General features: G+C 45.4%; 1 protein-coding gene across 1 annotated transcript in view; it reads right to left on the bottom strand.

Annotated features, from left to right (window-relative positions):
* Positions 1 to 17590, bottom strand: part of PTPN4 (protein tyrosine phosphatase non-receptor type 4) — a 209816-nt gene that overhangs the window by 147335 nt on the left and 44891 nt on the right. Inside the window, exons 3-5 of the mRNA XM_089662397.1 lie at positions 3092 to 3199; positions 656 to 698; positions 491 to 569 (exon numbers count right to left, since the gene is read on the bottom strand). Of these exons, the coding sequence (XP_089518523.1) occupies positions 491 to 569; positions 656 to 698; positions 3092 to 3199 (230 nt within the window). The remainder of the gene's footprint in view (positions 1 to 490; positions 570 to 655; positions 699 to 3091; positions 3200 to 17590) is intronic.

The raw sequence follows: 17590 nt of genomic DNA on the forward strand, positions 1-17590 counted from the left end.
GATCGCCGCCATTCCTAGTAAAAAAAAAATCCCAGTATATATACCGCCATTCGTAAACGCTATAACTTTCACGTAAACCAATTAGTTTACACATATTGGGAATTTTTTTTTTTTTTTTTTTTAGCAAAGACACAGAGCAGAATACATTTTGGCCTAAATTTATGACAAAATTAGATTTTTTACTGGACATTTAATAGCAAAAAGCCAAAAATATTGTTTTTTTTTTCTCAAAATTGTCATATTTTTTTTTAATACATTTTAAAATTTTAAATGCACAGGTGATCAAATACCACCGAAAGAAAGCTCAATTTGTGGGAAAAATGGATGTAAATTTCATTTGGGTGCAGCATTGACTGACCGCGTAATTGTCAGTTAAAGTAATGCAGCGCCATATCGCAATAAATGGTCTGGTCAGGAAGGGGGGGGGGAAATCCTCTGGAGGGCAAGTTTAAATTGACACATCTTGTTGCTTTTAGAGAGCGCCCCCTACCTGGTGTATTCCTCCTGCAGTTTGCTGGAATCAGAGACAAAAAACTTCACTCTGAAATTCAGACTGTGCGGAGACCCCCCTAAAAGAGACAAAAGCCGGGTAAATTTATGGAAAGCTATTGGTTAAACACAAAGAGGTACAAGGCTCACACACTGTGTCACTCACTTTTCAGCTGCTTTCTGATTGGCTTGTTTGGGTCCAGCCACCTCTGAATATGTTAGTAAAAAAAACAAAAACACAGCTAGTGAGAATGAAGGTGTCCAAATGAACATCAGAACACACAGATCCTGGAGAACTTATTGTTCTGAAATAACCGTGGCTGTTTTTCTGGAGGTGTCTGTTCTCTTCTGCCTGTTGGCCTTGAGCTATATTTTCCCTTTAAGGGCCCGTTTCACACTAGGAGTTGAGGAGCATTAAAAACATGCCTTGGTGCAGCATTTTTACCACCCCTTCAACTGATCCCCCTTTGGTTGGAAAGGCAGAAACTATACCTCCTGTCACTTTCAGCAGGCAGTGCCCAACATGACCTAATACCATGTCTGACAGGCTAGGAGACACCTGCTCTGTCTGACCAATCATGTCCCCATACCTTGACTAACTGCTCAGGAGACTTCTGGCCCATCTAACCCAACAAAACCTCATACCATGACTGACAGGCCAGGGGACTCCTGCTCTGTCTAACCCACCATGGCAACATACCATGACTGACAGGCCAGGATACCTCTGGTCCGTCTTGCCCACCATGGCATCATACTATGACTGAAAGGCCAGGAGACTCCTGGTTCATCTAACCTCATACCTTGACTGACAGGCCAGGAGACTCCTGGTTCATCTCACCTCATACCTTGACTGACAGGCCATGATCCTTCTGGTTTGCCCTGCACTATGGTATCATTCCTGACCTTGACTGCCAGGCAAGGAGACTCATAGTCTGTTTGACCCAACATGTCCTCATACCATGACTGACAGGCCTAGGGACTCCTGGGCCGCCTAGCCCACCATGTCCTCATACCATGACTGACAGGCCTAAGGACTCCTGGGCCACCTAGTCCACCATGTCCTCATACCGTGACTGACAGGCCTGGGGACTCCTGGTCTGTTTTACCCACCATGTTCTCATACTGTGACCGCCAGACCCCCTCCTGGGCTGTCTGACCCACCATGTCCTTATACCGTGACTGACAGGCCTAGGGACTCCTGTGCCGCCTGACTCACCATGTCCTCATACCGTGACTGACAGACCTAGGGACTCCTGGGCCGCCTGACCCACCATGTCCTCATACCATGACTGACAGGCCAGGGGTCTCCTGGTCTGTTTTACCCACCATGTTCTCATACTGTGACCAACAGGCCTGGGGACTCCTGGGCTGTCTGACCCACCATGTCCTCACACCATCATGACAGGCCTAGGGACTCCTGGGCCACCTGACCCACCATGTCTTCATACCATGACTGACAGGCCTGGGGTCTCCTGGTCTGTTTTACCCACCATGTTCTCATACTGTGACTGACAGGCCTGGGGACTCCTGGGCCGTCTGATGCACCATGTGCTCATACCCTGAGAGGCCTGGGGAATCCTGCTCTGTTTGACCCACCATGTCCTCATACCTTGACTGACAGGCCTGGGGACTCCTGGGCCGACTGACCCATCATGTCTTCATACCATGACTGACAAGCCAGGGGACCCCTGGCCACGCTGACCCACCATGACATCACACTGTGACTGACAGGACAGGGGACTACTGCTCTGTCAAACCCACCATGACATCATACCATGAATGTTAGATCAGGAGACTCCTGGATCATCTGACCCCCCATGACCTCATACCGTGGCTGAAAGGCCAGGGGACTTCAGCTCTGTCTGACCCATATCCCCATACCCGCCCAGATTAACATTCACTGCCATTGCATAAGAACTGCACAAAGACACAGCGGCACCAAACTGTAAAATGAAGTGACAATGGTGCTTCATCGACCCCTTCTCACTATGCCTGTGCATAGCTGCATTCTTCTGTCACCAGTGATCACGTCACCCACGTTTAAAAGATCATTTACAAGATAATTATGTCATTTTGAAAGAATGAAATGCTTGTTTTTATTAAGAAAAGGATGTTTTAAAACTTTCCCACAGTTCTCCTTCAAAGCAATTCTGTTGCTAAAATAAGTCTTCCGAATAACAAACCCCCTGCAAAGAATATTTGGGATACTTGCCTCCCCTGCTGAACTCCGTGATACTGAGAAACCTCCAGCTGCAGATCCTACAGAACCCAACACTCAGAGAATGCCGATTTCCTGGCCACCACAGCCAGGCCTGCTTGTTACAGGACACAGTGTTGATGTGGGGACCTGAGTGGAACAAATCACAGGACCAGGAAATGTCAGATTCTGCAATCTTCAGCTGACACTTTCCCTTCACTGCGGTGGGCAGCAGAAGAGGAAACATCCCGTGTCTTCTTTGCAGGGGGCTCATTATTTGGAAGAATGATTTTAGAGACACAACAACTTCAAATTCTCCCCTTTGTTACATTTTTAGATCAGGAAGGCAGGTCCCCCTTTAGCAACATTTTGGATTTCGATTATAGGAAAGTGAACAGGACTCACAGGGTTCTCTGAGGAATCGTCAGCCAACTGCAATCCAAAATAGTCCCTCTCGGTGAGATCGAGAAACCTGAAGACTAAGTCTAGCAGAGCTTGGCCGTGCTCATGTTTCTGAAAGACACAAAGTATTGCTGAGGTTAGTACGCATCTCCAGAACACATCAATTCACATACGAGGTGGTATCAAAAAGTTTCGAGACTAGTTTTGTAACACGCCAACAGGTGACAGCGTGGAAACGCTGGTGGTCAGCATAGCACCCGTTATACAGCTCCCGATGTACACAGGACGAAGTCGTTTGGCACACTGACTTAGGAAGGTCGGTTCTCCCTGTGACTGTGCATGCAGCCATCTGTTGGCGTGATACAATACTAGTCTCGAAACCTTTTGATACCACCAGGGGCGGACTGACAACTCATGAGGCCCCTGTGTCCTTGCCCAAACTCAAAAAAGCCTATGAAAAAGGTACCAGGGACATCTCATGGGGCCCCCTACTGACCCCGGGCCCTCGGGCAGTGCCCGAGTTTCCAAATGGTCAGTACGCCCCTGGATACCACCTCCTTATGTGTTGGGCCCTCACAGAAACTTGAAGACTAAGTCTAGCAGAGCTTGGCCGTGCTCATGTTTCTGAAAGACACAAAGTATTGCTGAGGTTAGTACGCATCTCCAGAACACATCAATTCACATACGAGGTGGTATCAAAAAGTTTCGAGACTAGTTTTGTAACACGCCAACAGGTGGCAGCGTGGAAACGCTGGTGGTCAGAATAGCATCCGTTATACAGCTCCCGATGTACACAGGACGAAGTCGTTTGGCACACTGACTTAGGAAGGTCGGTTCTCCCTGTGACTGTGCATGCAGCCATCTGTTGGCGTGATACAAAACTAGTCTCGAAACCTTTTGATACCACCACCTTATGTGTTGGGCCCTCAGAGAAACTTGAAGACTAAGTCTAGCAGAGCTTGGCCGTGCTCATGTTTCTGAAAGACACAAAGTATTGCTGAGGTTAGTACGCCTCTCCAGAACACATCAATTCACATACGAGGTGGTATCTACCTTAGATTGTACGCCCCTTGAGGGTTAGGGACTGATGTGAATGTACAATATATATGTAAAGCGCTGCGGAAATTGACGGCGCTATATAAGTACCTGAAAAAATAAATAAATATCAAAACGTTTCAAGACTAGTTTTGTAACACGCCAACAGGTGGCAGCGTGGAAACGCTGGTGGTCAGAATAGCACCCGTTACACAGCTCCCGATGTACACAGGGCGAAGTCGTTTGGCACATTGACTTAGGAAGTTCGGTGCTCCCTGTGACTGTGCTTGCAGCCATCTGTTGGCGTGATACAAAACTAGTCTTTTGGTAGGATTTTGGTAGCTGTAAGCTGAGTGCCCCATTCTGCAGAGGACACACACAGTAGTTGTGACCCATTGGTGTGTATATATATATATATTACTGTGCATTACTGTAAATGAAGAATGCTTTCAGAAATCAAAATGTTAATAGTTTTATTTTTTATCAATTAACAAAATGGAAAGTAAATGAAGAGAAATCCAAATCAGCTCAATATTTGGTGCGACTGCCCTTCGCCTTCCTCTAGGTAGCCTGGCACACAGAGAAGACTTCAGATAAACAGGTACAACTTATGTTGGCTTTGTTTCATCTCTGTGCATCACCTAAGGTCACTAACAACACTGGGTAAATGTAAGGCCCCAGGTACACGAGACACTAGGTTAAAAAAAGTCTGTTTAGCCGCGTTTATATTTAGAAGCATTTTTTAAAGATAAGCACAAGAGAACCTCCCAAATGCCCAGAATGCACTGAAAAGTGGCAAATTATTAACTATTTCAGAGAAATACAGAGAGTAGAAGCAGAGACAGAAGTATGCGTTGAGATTAGCTTAGGTGTGAGTTGCTCATTAACATTTTCTTTTGTTTCCAAGGGTGGGAAAGGTGTCTGGTGGAGGGAGTCATTAAGGTCACCTGGCAGGGGGTCTGCATGAGGAATTTGAGGTGTGAATGGTCATTAACATATCTTTTGTTTCCAAGGGTGGGAGAGGTCTGAGATGTGAATGGTCATTAACATATCTTTTGTTTCCAAGGGTGGGAGAGGTCTGAGGTGTGAATGGTCATTAACATATCTTTTGTTTCCAAGGGCGGGAGAGGTCTGTGGTGTGAATGGTAATTAACATATCTTTTGTTTCCAAGGGTGGGAGAGGTCTGTGGTGTGAATGGTCATTAACATATCTTTTGTTTCCAAGGGCGGGAGGGGTCTGTGGTGTGAATGGTCATTAACATATCTTTTGTTTCCAAGGGTGGGAGAGGTCTGAGGTGTGAATGGTAATTAACATATCTTTTGTTTCCAAGGGCGGGAGAGGTCTGAGGTGTGAATGGTCATTAACATATCTTTTGTTTCCAAGGGCGGGAGAGGTCTGAGGTGTGAATGGTCATTAACATATCTTTTGTTTCCAAGGGCGGGAGAGGTCTGAGGTGTGAATGGTCATTAACATATCTGTTGTTTCCAAGGGCGGGAGAGGTCTGAGGTGTGAATGGTCATTAACATATCTTTTGTTTCCAAGGGCGGGAGAGGTCTGAGGTGTGAATGGTCATTAACATATCTTTTGTTTCCAAGGGCGGGAGAGGTCTGAGGTGTGAATTGGTCATTACAATGTGTGACAAGCTTGGTAGGAACATCCTGTGTTCAGTGTTTTGTTCATCTGAGCACCTTGAAAACTCTTTGCATGCATTTTTCATAATGAAAAAAAGTTTCTGGACAGCATCGGGAACTGGAAGAGTTAAAAAAAAAATTTCAACCGCAAGTGCTTATAAACACGATTTGCAGCGTTTAGACGCGTTTACAAGCATTTTGCGTGTGAAAAGCTGATAAAATCGACGTCTGAACGCAAGTTTGTTGCGTCCAAAAAAAAACGACTGTAAACTCAAATGCCTGTAAACGACGATATGTACATGGACACATAGGAGAACATTAGGGAGAGTTCAGGGGATGCTAAAAAAAACCCTGAACAACTCCTAAACGTGAGTTTATCAGCTGCAGTGTACATGAGCCCTAAGTGTTTACAACCACTTTAAATTAAAAAAAAAAAAGAGCCCAGGCAGTACGCTGTACGGGACCTATGTGTGAGGTCATATGATGAATAGTAATAAGCAAGATGTAATTTCTAACATCATTGCTTACTACGTGTGAAATCTGTGAATGATCACAGAGATCACATGGTACAGGGCTATTCACAACAGCCTTGTACCATGTGACAAGCTGTGACCAATCACAGCTCTCACAGTATTTCTCAATGGCTGCAAGAATGCAGCCAGAGAGAAGGAGAACTGATTGCTTTTACAGCCTTTATGGGTGTAAAAGCAATCAGTGTAAAAAAAACAAAAACAAATCTTCATCACCCCCCACAAGTAGTACAGTGTCACCATGGTGACACTGTACTGCTTGGGTGAGCGTATGTTAAAAGAGAAAAAAAAAAACCAGTAAAAAAGTTTTTTTTTAAAAATTATAATTTTTGGTTCTAAACTAATTTGGGCTATTTTTTTTTTTTACTAAAAAGATAACTGAATACATTTTAGCCAAGATTTATGAAGAAAGATTATTTGCAAAATTTGATAAGAAAAAAACTTTTTTTTAAAAATTTTTGGACTTTTTCATTTATATAGCAAAAAAATAAAAATCCCAGTGGTGAATAAATACCACCAAAATAAAGTTGTATCTGTTTAAAAAAAATGCTAAAAAATTCATATGGGTACAGTGTTGCATGACCGTGCAATTGTCATTCAAAGTGTGACAGCCCTGAAATCTGAAAATTGGCCTGGACAGGGAAGGGGGTAAAAGTGTCCGGACAGGAAGGGGGGGGGGGAAAGTGTCCGGACAGGAAGGGGGGGGGGGGAAGTGTCCGGACTGGAAGTGGTTAATGACCCTTCCCCCCCCTCTCCATCCTGAAGGATCCTATTGTGTGCATGCAGCCGCTGGTGGGAAGGAGAGGAGGGAAGCCAGCAGCAGTTCAGGGGTGGGAGCACACGGCGGGGTATAGATAGCAAAGGGAAACGTATGGTGCACAGGAAGGATGATGGGTGCACCAGGAAAGCAATTACTGGAACCGATCCCCTGTATGGCTCTCTCTGCAGAAATCTGGCTTCCACAACAGGGTTTTGGATAAGGGGGTACCACCAGTCCACCTGTAAGGGGCCCAGGCCAGCAGAGGGGGGAGCCAGGCAGCTGGGTGAATCAGATGTGGACAGGGAGGGTGATTGGAACAGCGGAGGGGCGATTACTGGAACCGATCCCCTGTATGGCTCTCTCTGCAGCAGCTGAAAGCCAGCGGGAGGGAAAAGAGCTGCTGCAAAAAGAGTCATAGAGGGGATCGGTTCCAGTAATCGCCCCTCCGCTGTTCGATCACCCTCCCTGCCAACATCTGATTCACCCAGCTGCCTGACTCCCCCCATGCTGGCCTGGGCCCCTCTACAAGAGGACTGGCCGTACCCCCTTATCCACAACCCTGTTGTGGAAACCAGATTTCTGCAGAAAGAGTCATACAGGGGATCGGTTCCAGTAATCACCCCTCCGCTGTTCGATCACCCTCCCTGCCCACATCTGATTCACCCAACTGCCTGGCTCCCCCCTCTGCAGGCCTGGGCCCCTTACAGGAGGACTGGCGGTACCCCCTTATCCACAACCCTGTTGTGGAAACCAGATTTCTGCAGAAAGAGTCATACAGGGGATCGGTTCCAGTAATCACCCCTCCGCTGTTCGATCACCCTCCCTGCCCACATCTGATTCACCCAACTGCCTGGCTCCCCCCTCTGCAGGCCTGGGCCCCTTACAGGAGGACTGGCGGTACCCCCTTATCCACAACCCTGTTGTGGAAACCAGATTTCTGCAGAAAGAGTCATACAGGGGATCGGTTCCAGTAATCACCCCTCCGCTGTTCGATCACCCTCCCTGCCCACATCTGATTCACCCAGCTGCCTGGCTCCCTCCCCTGCTGGCCTGGGCCCCTCTACAAGAGGACTGGCGGTACCCCCTTATCCACAATCCTGTTGTGGAAGCCAGATTTCTGCAGAGAGAGCCATACAGGGGATCGGTTCCAGTAATTGCCCCCCCCCCCCCCCCCGCACTGTGCCGATCACCCTCCCTGCCGACATCTAGTTTACCTATCTGCCTGGGCCCCCCCTGCTGGCTCCCCATACAGGAGGACTGGTGTTACCCCCCTCATCTATGGCCCTGGCTGCCAGCACAGCCAGTGATTACCTGCAGTGATTGCTGCTGGCCGCACTTTGTGTAGTGTGCAGGGCATGGCAGCTGCAGCAACTCGCTCGCAGGTGGCAGGAATCAGCAGATTCCTGCTGCTGTCATTCACCCGGCGCTGGTCACCCATTAGAATGAGGCCCTATTAATAGACGATGTTTACGGACAGAGTTTAGTTCCGCTGGAAGCAGGAGAGTTTCAACGATCAGGAATCCTTAGAGCAAAGTTAATTTGGGACTTCTAGGAAGGCGGTTCTTGAGAAAAGGGTCAGATCAGGAGTGTTCCTTTAAGTCACCCCTCCTGGATTCTCTTTGGAGCTGCAGAAGCCCCCTGAGACGTGTGCAGACAGCCCGAGAAGTGGCTCAGGGCAGTATCAGTTACGCGGTCCCGGGAGACACATATTTTGGGGGATCAGCAGAAGGTCACTGACTGTTTTAGTCTGCGGTCACATTCTCAGAGACGGTTCCACGCTGATCGTTCCCCCACCCAACACACACACACACGTCTTCACGAGGGGATTCTTCTATGTGTGCGAGGGATGGAAGTTCTCTCCGCTGTCACAGTTTTCACACGATGGGTTACTAGGAGGAGAGGCGGCAGATCTGCGGCGAGGGTGTTGTAACAGCCAAGTACGCGGCTCGGCTCTCTAGAGAACGCCGCCTCGCTTTAAATAACAGATGTGCGCAGACTTGGAAATGTGTGATCTTCGCCAAAGCTGCCGTGAAGGCTTGGCGTGCCTGCTGTACTCGCTGTCTTATAAAAAGTTCAGGCTTCCTGGAACCTTCCAGCAGCTCCTTATGCAAGGTAGCCAAGACCGCAGCGCAGGTGCCCCCAGCCTCTCTCAACCACGGTGCCTTGAGGTTTCTTCAGGGGTGCCTTGAGGTTTCTTCAGGGGTGCCTTGAGGTTTCTTCAGGGGTGCCTCGAGGTTTCTTCAGGGGTGCCTCGAGGTTTCTTCAGGGGTGCCTCGAGGTTTCTTCAGGGGTGCCTCGAGGTCTCTTCAGGGTTGCCTCGAGGTTTCTTCAGGGTTGCCTCGAGGTTTCTTCAGGGTTGCCTCGAGGTTTCTTCAGGGTTGCCTCGAGGTTTCTTCAGGGTTGCCTCGAGGTTTCTTCAGGGTTGCCTCGAGGTTTCTTCAGAGGTGGCTTGAGGTTTCTTCAGGGGTGGCTTGAGGTTTCTTCAGAGGTGGCTTGAGGTTTCTCCAGGGGTGCCTTGAGGTTTCTCCAGGGGTGCCTTGAGGTTTCTTCAGGGGTGCCTTGAGGTTTCTCCAGGGGTGCCTTGAGGTTTCTCCAGGGGTGCCTTGAGGTTTCTCCAGGGGTGCCTTGAGGTTTCTTCAGGGGTGCCTTGAGGTTTCTTCAGGGGTGCCTTGAGGTTTCTCCAGGGGTGCCTTGAGGTTTCTCCAGGGGTGCCTTGAGGTTTCTTCAGGGGTGCCTTGAGGTTTCTCCAGGGGTGCCTTGAGGTTTCTCCAGGGGTGCCTTGAGGTTTCTCCAGGGGTGCCTTGAGGTTTCTCCAGGGGTGCCTTGAGGTTTCTTCAGGGGTGCCTTAAGGTTTCTTCAGGGGTGCCTTGAGGTTTCTCCAGGGGTGCCTTGAGGTTTCTCCAGGGGTGCCTTGAGGTTTCTCCAGGGGTGCCTTGAGGTTTCTTCAGGGGTGCCTTAAGGTTTCTTCAGGGGTGCCTTGAGGTTTCTTCAGAGGATGCCTTAAGGTTTCTTCAGCAGTGTCTTGGTAAAATGTCTAAAAATTGCCCAAAACGTGTATACAAGCCAGCGGATGGAACAAGTGGGCCTTTTAGTTACACAAAGCCACAGGTTTTCATTATGCACCATTACGACCTTCTAGCTGCCGGTGTCCTGACAACCAATGACATCATCAGTTGATAAGGAGAATGTCAGCTGCCTGCACAGCATCCTAGTTTGACCCTCCCCCTCCCCCCACCATCTGTGCTGGGGTCACATTAGCTCAGTAATGGAGAAAAAAACTGACTCCAGCTGTTGCAAAACTACAAGTCCCATCATGCCTCTGCCTTTGGGAGACATGCTTGTAACTGTCAATCTTGCAATGCCTAATGGAACTTGTAGTTTGGCAGCAGCTGGAGGGCTGCCAGTTTGACACCCGTGTATTTAGCCGCTGGCTTCCTGACAATCAATGACATCATCAGTTGATAAGGAGGATGTCAGCTGCCTGTACAGCAACTTAGTTTGACCCTCCCCTGCCCCTTTCCATCAGTACTGGGGTCACATCAGCTCAGTAATGGATAAAAACTGAGGGAGAAGAGAAACACGGGAATACTAGTCAGTACCAGTGTGCAAGAGTGTATTTGCTTTGGAAGAATAAATCACCTCTAATGTTGGGTGTCCTACATGTGTGCTGCGTTATAAAAAACTATTAAAATAGTTTTTCACATTTTGGAATGGGGTGCCCTTTTAAAATTATAGACAGTCTTGCGGTATCAACATGCATAATACATAAGGGGGGATATGATCTCCATATATAATACATAAGGGGGGATATGATCTCCATGCATAATACATAAGAGGGGATATGATCTCCATGCATAATACATAAGAGGGGATATGATCTCCATGTATAATACATAAGGGGGGGGATATGATCTCCATGTATAATACATAAGGGGGGGATATGATCTCCATGTATAATACATGAGGGGGGATATGATCTCCATGTATAATACATAAAGGGGGGATATGATCTCCATGTATAATACATAAGGGGGGATATGATCACCATGTATAATACATAAGGGGGGATATGATCTCCATGTATAATACATAAGGGGTGGATATGATCTCCATGTATAATACATAAGGGGGGATATGATCTCCATGTATAATACATAAGGGGGGATATGATCTCCATGTATAATACATAAGGGGGGATATGATCGCCATGTATAATACATAAGGGGGGGATATGATCTCCATGTATAATACATAAGGGGGGGATATGATCTCCATGTATAATACATAAGGGGGGATATGATCTCCATGTATAATACATAAGGGGGGATATGATCACCATGTATAATACATAAGGGGGGGATATGATCTCCATGTATAATACATAAGGGGGGGATATGATCTCCATGCATAATACATAAGGGGGGGATATGATCTCCATGCATAATACATAAGGGGGGATATGATCTCCATGTATAATACATAAGGGGGATATGATCACCATGTATAATACATAAGGGGGGGATATGATCACCATGTATAATACATAAGGGGGGGATATGATCTCCATGTATAATACATAAGGGGGGGATATTATCTCCATGTATAATACATAAGGGGGGGGGGGATATGATCTCCATGTATAATACATAAGGGGGGGATATGATCTCCATGTATAATACATAAGGGGGGATATGATCTCCATGTATAATACATAAGGGGGGGATATGATCTCCATGTATAATACATAAGGGGGGATATGATCACCATGTATAATACATAAGGGGGGATATGATCACCATGTATAATACATAAGGGGGGGATATGATCTCCATGTATAATACATAAGGGGGGGATATGATCACCATGTATAATAAATAAGGGGGGATATGATCTCCATGTATAATAAATAAGGGGGGATATGATCTCCATGTATAATACATAAGGGGGATATGATCACCATGTATAATACATAAGGGGGGGATATGATCACCATGTATAATACATAAGGGGGGGATATGATCTCCATGTATAATACATAAGGGGGGGATATGATCTCCATGTATAATACATAAGGGGGGGGGGATATGATCTCCATGTATAATACATAAGGGGGGGATATGATCTCCATGTATAATACATAAGGGGGGATATGATCTCCATGTATAATACATAAGGGGGGGATATGATCTCCATGTATAATACATAAGGGGGGATATGATCACCATGTATAATACATAAGGGGGGATATGATCACCATGTATAATACATAAGGGGGGGATATGATCTCCATGTATAATACATAAGGGGGGGATATGATCACCATGTATAATAAATAAGGGGGGATATGATCTCCATGTATAATAAATAAGGGGGGATATGATCTCCATGTATAATACATAAGGGGGATATGATCTCCATGTATAATACATAAGGGGGGGATATGATCTCCATGTATAATACATAAGGGGGGATATGATCTCCATGTATAATACATAAGGAGGGATATGATCACCATGTATAATACATAAGGGGGGGATATGATCACCATGTATAATACATAAGGGGGGATATGATCACCATGTATAATACATAAGGGGGATATGATCTCCATGTATAATACATAAGGGGGGATATGATCACCATGTATAATACATAAGGGGGGATATGATCTCCATATATAATACATAAGGGGGGGTATGATCTCCATGTATAATACATAAGGGGGGATATGATCTCCATGTATAATACATAAGGGGGGGATATGGTCTCCATGTATAATACATAAGGGGGGGATATGGTCTCCATGTATAATACATAAGGGGGGGATATGATCTCCATGTATAATACATAAGGGGGGATAGCGTTTTACCTGTAGAAGTAACTAATGTTATCTTATGTGTCCATGCGCATTTACAGGAGTTTACAGGCAGAACAAGAAAAAACCCCTTTGGTTTTGCATTTTTGAGAGCATTCTTCTGGCAGGGAAAAAAACAAAAAACGATAAAATGCTCCTAAACGCTAGCACAAAAAAAAAAACACTCAAAATTTTTGTTTTTATTCTGCCAAGAGCACTGGCATTTTTTAAGCCAGTGCGCAAGGAGCCTTAAAAGGACACAGATTTGATGACATTCCGGACATCCAGCGCGCCGCAACAAAGATAATCCGCAGCGTTCCGGAAAACGAATTGCAGGAATGTCTCTGGCAGTGGCACAGTCCTCTAGAAAAGTGCTTCACTTCACAAGGGGAATGCTTTCATGGCGATAACAGTCGCTAGTGTATAGGGAAGCAGACTTTTTTTTTTTTTTATTTCTACAGTTCATTCTGGGAATTAAATTGCCACACCTCATATATCTGAGATCTCTGTGTCTGCCATATACTGAATATTATGTGTGACATTTTGGAGCTGTCAAGGGTCACAGTTCTGGTCCTCTATAGCTCATAAATTGATTATCGGCAGCACAGTGGCTAAATGGTTAGCATTTTCGCCTGGCAGTACTAGGGGTCATTGGCTCGAAACCCAACCACCTGTCTGGAGTTTGCATGTTCTCCCTGTGCCTGCGTGGGTTTCCTCCGGGTACTCCGGTTTCCTCCCACACTCCAAAAAAGACATACCGGTAGGCAAACTGGCTCCTGTCTAAATTGTCCCTAGTACAGTTGATATAAAAAGTCTACACACCCCGGTGAAAATGGCAGGTTTCTGTGATGTAAAAAAATGAAACAAAGATAAATCATTTCAGAACTTTTCCCACCTTTTAATGTGACCTATAAACTGTACAACTCAATTGAAAAACAAACTGAAATCTTTTAGGTGGAAGGAAATAAAAATTAAAAACCAAAATAATCTTGTTGCATAAGTGTTCACACCCTTACACTAATCCTTCATTGAAGCCCCTTTTGATGTGATTCCAGCAGTCAGTGTTTTTGGGGAGGAGTCTATCAGCACGGCACATCCTGACTTGGTAATATTTGCCCGCTCTTCCTTGCAAAAACACTCCAAATCTGTCAGATTGCGTGTCATCTCCTGCGCACAGCCCTCTTCACATCCCCCCACAGATTTTCCATCGGATTCAGGTCTGGGCTCTGGCTGGGCCATTCCAAAACTTTCATCTTCTTCTGGTGAAGCCATTCCTTTGTTGATTTGGATGTATGCTTTGGGTCGTTGTTATGCTGAAAGATGGAGTAGCTCTTCATGTTCAGCTTTCTAGCAGAAGCCTGAAGGTTTTGTGCCGATATTGACTGGTATTTGGAACTGTTCATAATTCCCTCTACCTTGACTAAGGCCCCAGTTCCAGCTGAAGAAAAACAGCCCCAAAGCATGATGCTGCCACCACCATGCTTCACAGTGGGTATGGTGTTCTTTTGGTGATGTGCAGTGTTGTCTTTATATCTTTTAGAATTGTGGCCAAAAAGTCCATCCTTGGTTTCATCAGACCAGAACACATTTTCCCACATGCTTTTGGGAGACTTCAGATGTGTTTTGCAAAATTTTTGGATGTTTTTCTTTGTAAGAAAAGGCTTCCATCTTGCCCCTCTACCCCATAGCCCAGACATATGAAGAATAGGGGAGATTGTTGTCACACGTACCACACAGCCAGTACTTGCCAGATATTCCTGCAGCTCCTTTCATGTTGCTGTAGGCCTCTTGGCTGCCTCCCAGACCAGTTTTCTTCTCGTCTTTTCATCCATTTTGGAGGGCCGTCCAGTTCTTTGTGATGTCACTGTTGCGCCATATTTTCTCCACTTAATGATGACGGTCTTCGCTGTGTTCCATGGTATATAGAATGCCTTGGAAATTCTTTTGTACCCTTCTCCTGACTGATACCTTTTAACAATGAGATCCCTCTGATGCTTTGGAAGCTCTCTGTGGACCATGGCTTTTGCTGTAGGATGTGACTAAGAAAATGTCAGGAAAGACCTACTAGAACAGCTGAACTTTATTTTGGGTTCATCAGAGGCACTTTAAATGATGGCAGGTGTGCACTGACTCCTATTTAACATGATTTTGAATGTGATTGCTTCATTCTGAACACAGCTACATCCCCAGTTATGAGAGGGTGTGCACACTTATGCAACCACATTATTTTAGTTTTTTATGCTTACTCCCCCCTAAAATATTTAAGTTTGTTGTTCAGTTGAGTTGCACAGTTTATAGGTCACATTAAAGGTGGGAAAAGTTCTGAAATGATTTATCTTTGTCTCATTTTTTTTACATCACAGAAACCTGACATTTTACCCGGGGTGTGTAGACTTTTCATATTCACTGTACTAGGCACAATTTAGACCGGAGCCAGTTTACCTACCACTATGTCTCTTGGAGTGTGAGAGGAAACCAGGGTATATGTATGTATGAATGTGAGCTGGGGACCTTACACTGTAAGCTCTTTGAGGATTAGGGACTAATGTAAATGTAGGATATATGCGTAAACTGACGATGCTATACAAGTACCTGTAATAAATAAATGATGCATTTCCTCAATAAGATTCTCCGGTTTCCTCCCATACGCCAAAGACTTGTTGGTAGGTTAATTGGATTGCATTTTCAGCTTACATAATGGGCAGCGCAGTGTCTACGTAGTTTGCACTTCCGCCTGGCAGTACTCGGGTCATCAGTTCCAATCCCAAGCACGGCACTACCTGCCTGGAGTTTGCATGTTCTCCCCGTGCCTGCATGGGTTTCCTCTGGGTACTCCAGTTTCCTCCCAAACTCCAAACAAAGACATGCTGGGAGGTGAATTGGCTCCTGTCTAAATTGGTCCTAGTATGTGTATGTATGAATGTGAGCTAGAGGTCTTAGATTGTACGCTCCTCGGGGGCGGGGACTGATGTGAATGTACAATATATATGTAAAGCGCGGAGTACATTGACAGCGCTATACAAGTACCTGAAATATATAAAATAAGCACTGGGTTAGATAGATCACTAGCAAGGCTCAGAAAATGAATGTTAAAGCAGAACTTCACTAGAAAAGTGAAGTCCCGCTAGTTTGCTCCCTTACAGGTTTTTCTTCTTTGGGGGGGGGGGGGGTAAGTACCAATTCTTACTGCTACCTGCTGTCACTTCCACAACTCTTACCTAGGTGAGGATAGCATCCCTTTACCCCGCCCCCTCTCCATTGGAAGCCTCCCTGGACAAGTCACATGTCTCATGAGATTGTAGGACCATTATTGTTACATAGAGCTAGAACCAATCACAGCCTAGTTCACATCCCACCAGAGACATGGCGGTGATATAATATATGATCACTCGGCAAAAACTACCCTAACTAAATATAATTTCCACTACAATCACCCCTGAAGAAAAGTAACACAAACAATAATATTAATAAACCTTTTCTTTCACTAATACTCAAACACCCATATAGAAGAATCCAAAATTAATACATAAATAAACAAAACCAAAATAATATCCAGAGATAAATTAAATAAATAAATAAAATAATAAATGTCCAAAATAATGCCCAGATAAAATAAATAATAGTGTCCACCAATAATATCTCAAGTGTTTTCAACTTTCAATATATATATATATATATATATATATATATGTGTGTGTGTGTGTGTGTGTGTGTGTGTGTGTGTGTGTGTATATATATATACAGTGGGGCAAAAAAGTATTTAGTCCCCACCAATTGTGCAAGTTCCCCCCCTTACAAAGATGAGAGAGGCCTGTAATTGGCATCATAGGGAGACCTCAACTATGAGAGACAAAATGAGAAAACAAATCCAGACAATCACATTGGCTGATCTGGAAAGAATTTATTTGCAAATTATGGTGGAAAATAAGTATTTGGTGAATATGAAAAGTTCATCTCAATACTTTGTTATATATCCTTTGTTGGCCAGGGCTGAGGTCAGACGTTTCCTGTAAGTCTTCACAAGGTTGGCACACACTGTTGCTGGTATGTTGGCCCATCCTCCATGCAGATCTCCTCTAGAGCAGTGATGTTTTGGGGCTGTCGCTGGGCAACACGGACTTTCAACTCCTTCCAAAGGTTTTCTATGGGGTTGAGATCTGGAGACTGGCTAGGCCACTCCAGGACCTTGAAATGCTTCTTACGAAGCCACTCCTTTGTTGCCCGGGCGGTATGTTTGGGATCATTGTCATGTTGGAAGACCCAGCCACGTTTCATCTTCAATGCCCTTGCTGATGGAAGGAGGTTTGCACTCAAAATCGCACGATACATGGCTCCATTCATTCTGTCCTGTACATGGATCAGTCATCCTGGTCCCTTTGCGGAGAAACAGCCCCAAAGCATGATGTTGCCACCCCCATGCTTCACAGTAGGTATGGTGTTCTTTGGATGCAACTCAGCATTCTCTCTCCTCCAAACACGACGAGTTGTGTTTCTACCAAACGGTTCTATTTTGGTTTCATCTGACCATATGACATTCTCCCAATCCTCTTCTGCATCATCCAAATGCTCTCTAGCAAACTTCAGACGGGCCCAGACATGTACTGGCTTAAGCAGGGGGACACGTCTGGCACTGCAGGATCTGAGTCCCTGGCGGCGTAGTGTGTTACTGATGGTAGCCTTTGTTACATTGG

Source organism: Staurois parvus, unplaced genomic scaffold (genome assembly GCF_062004578.1).
Source record: "Staurois parvus isolate SC_StPar_1 unplaced genomic scaffold, SC_StPar_1.0 ptg001466l, whole genome shotgun sequence".
NCBI lineage: Eukaryota > Metazoa > Chordata > Amphibia > Anura > Ranidae > Staurois > Staurois parvus.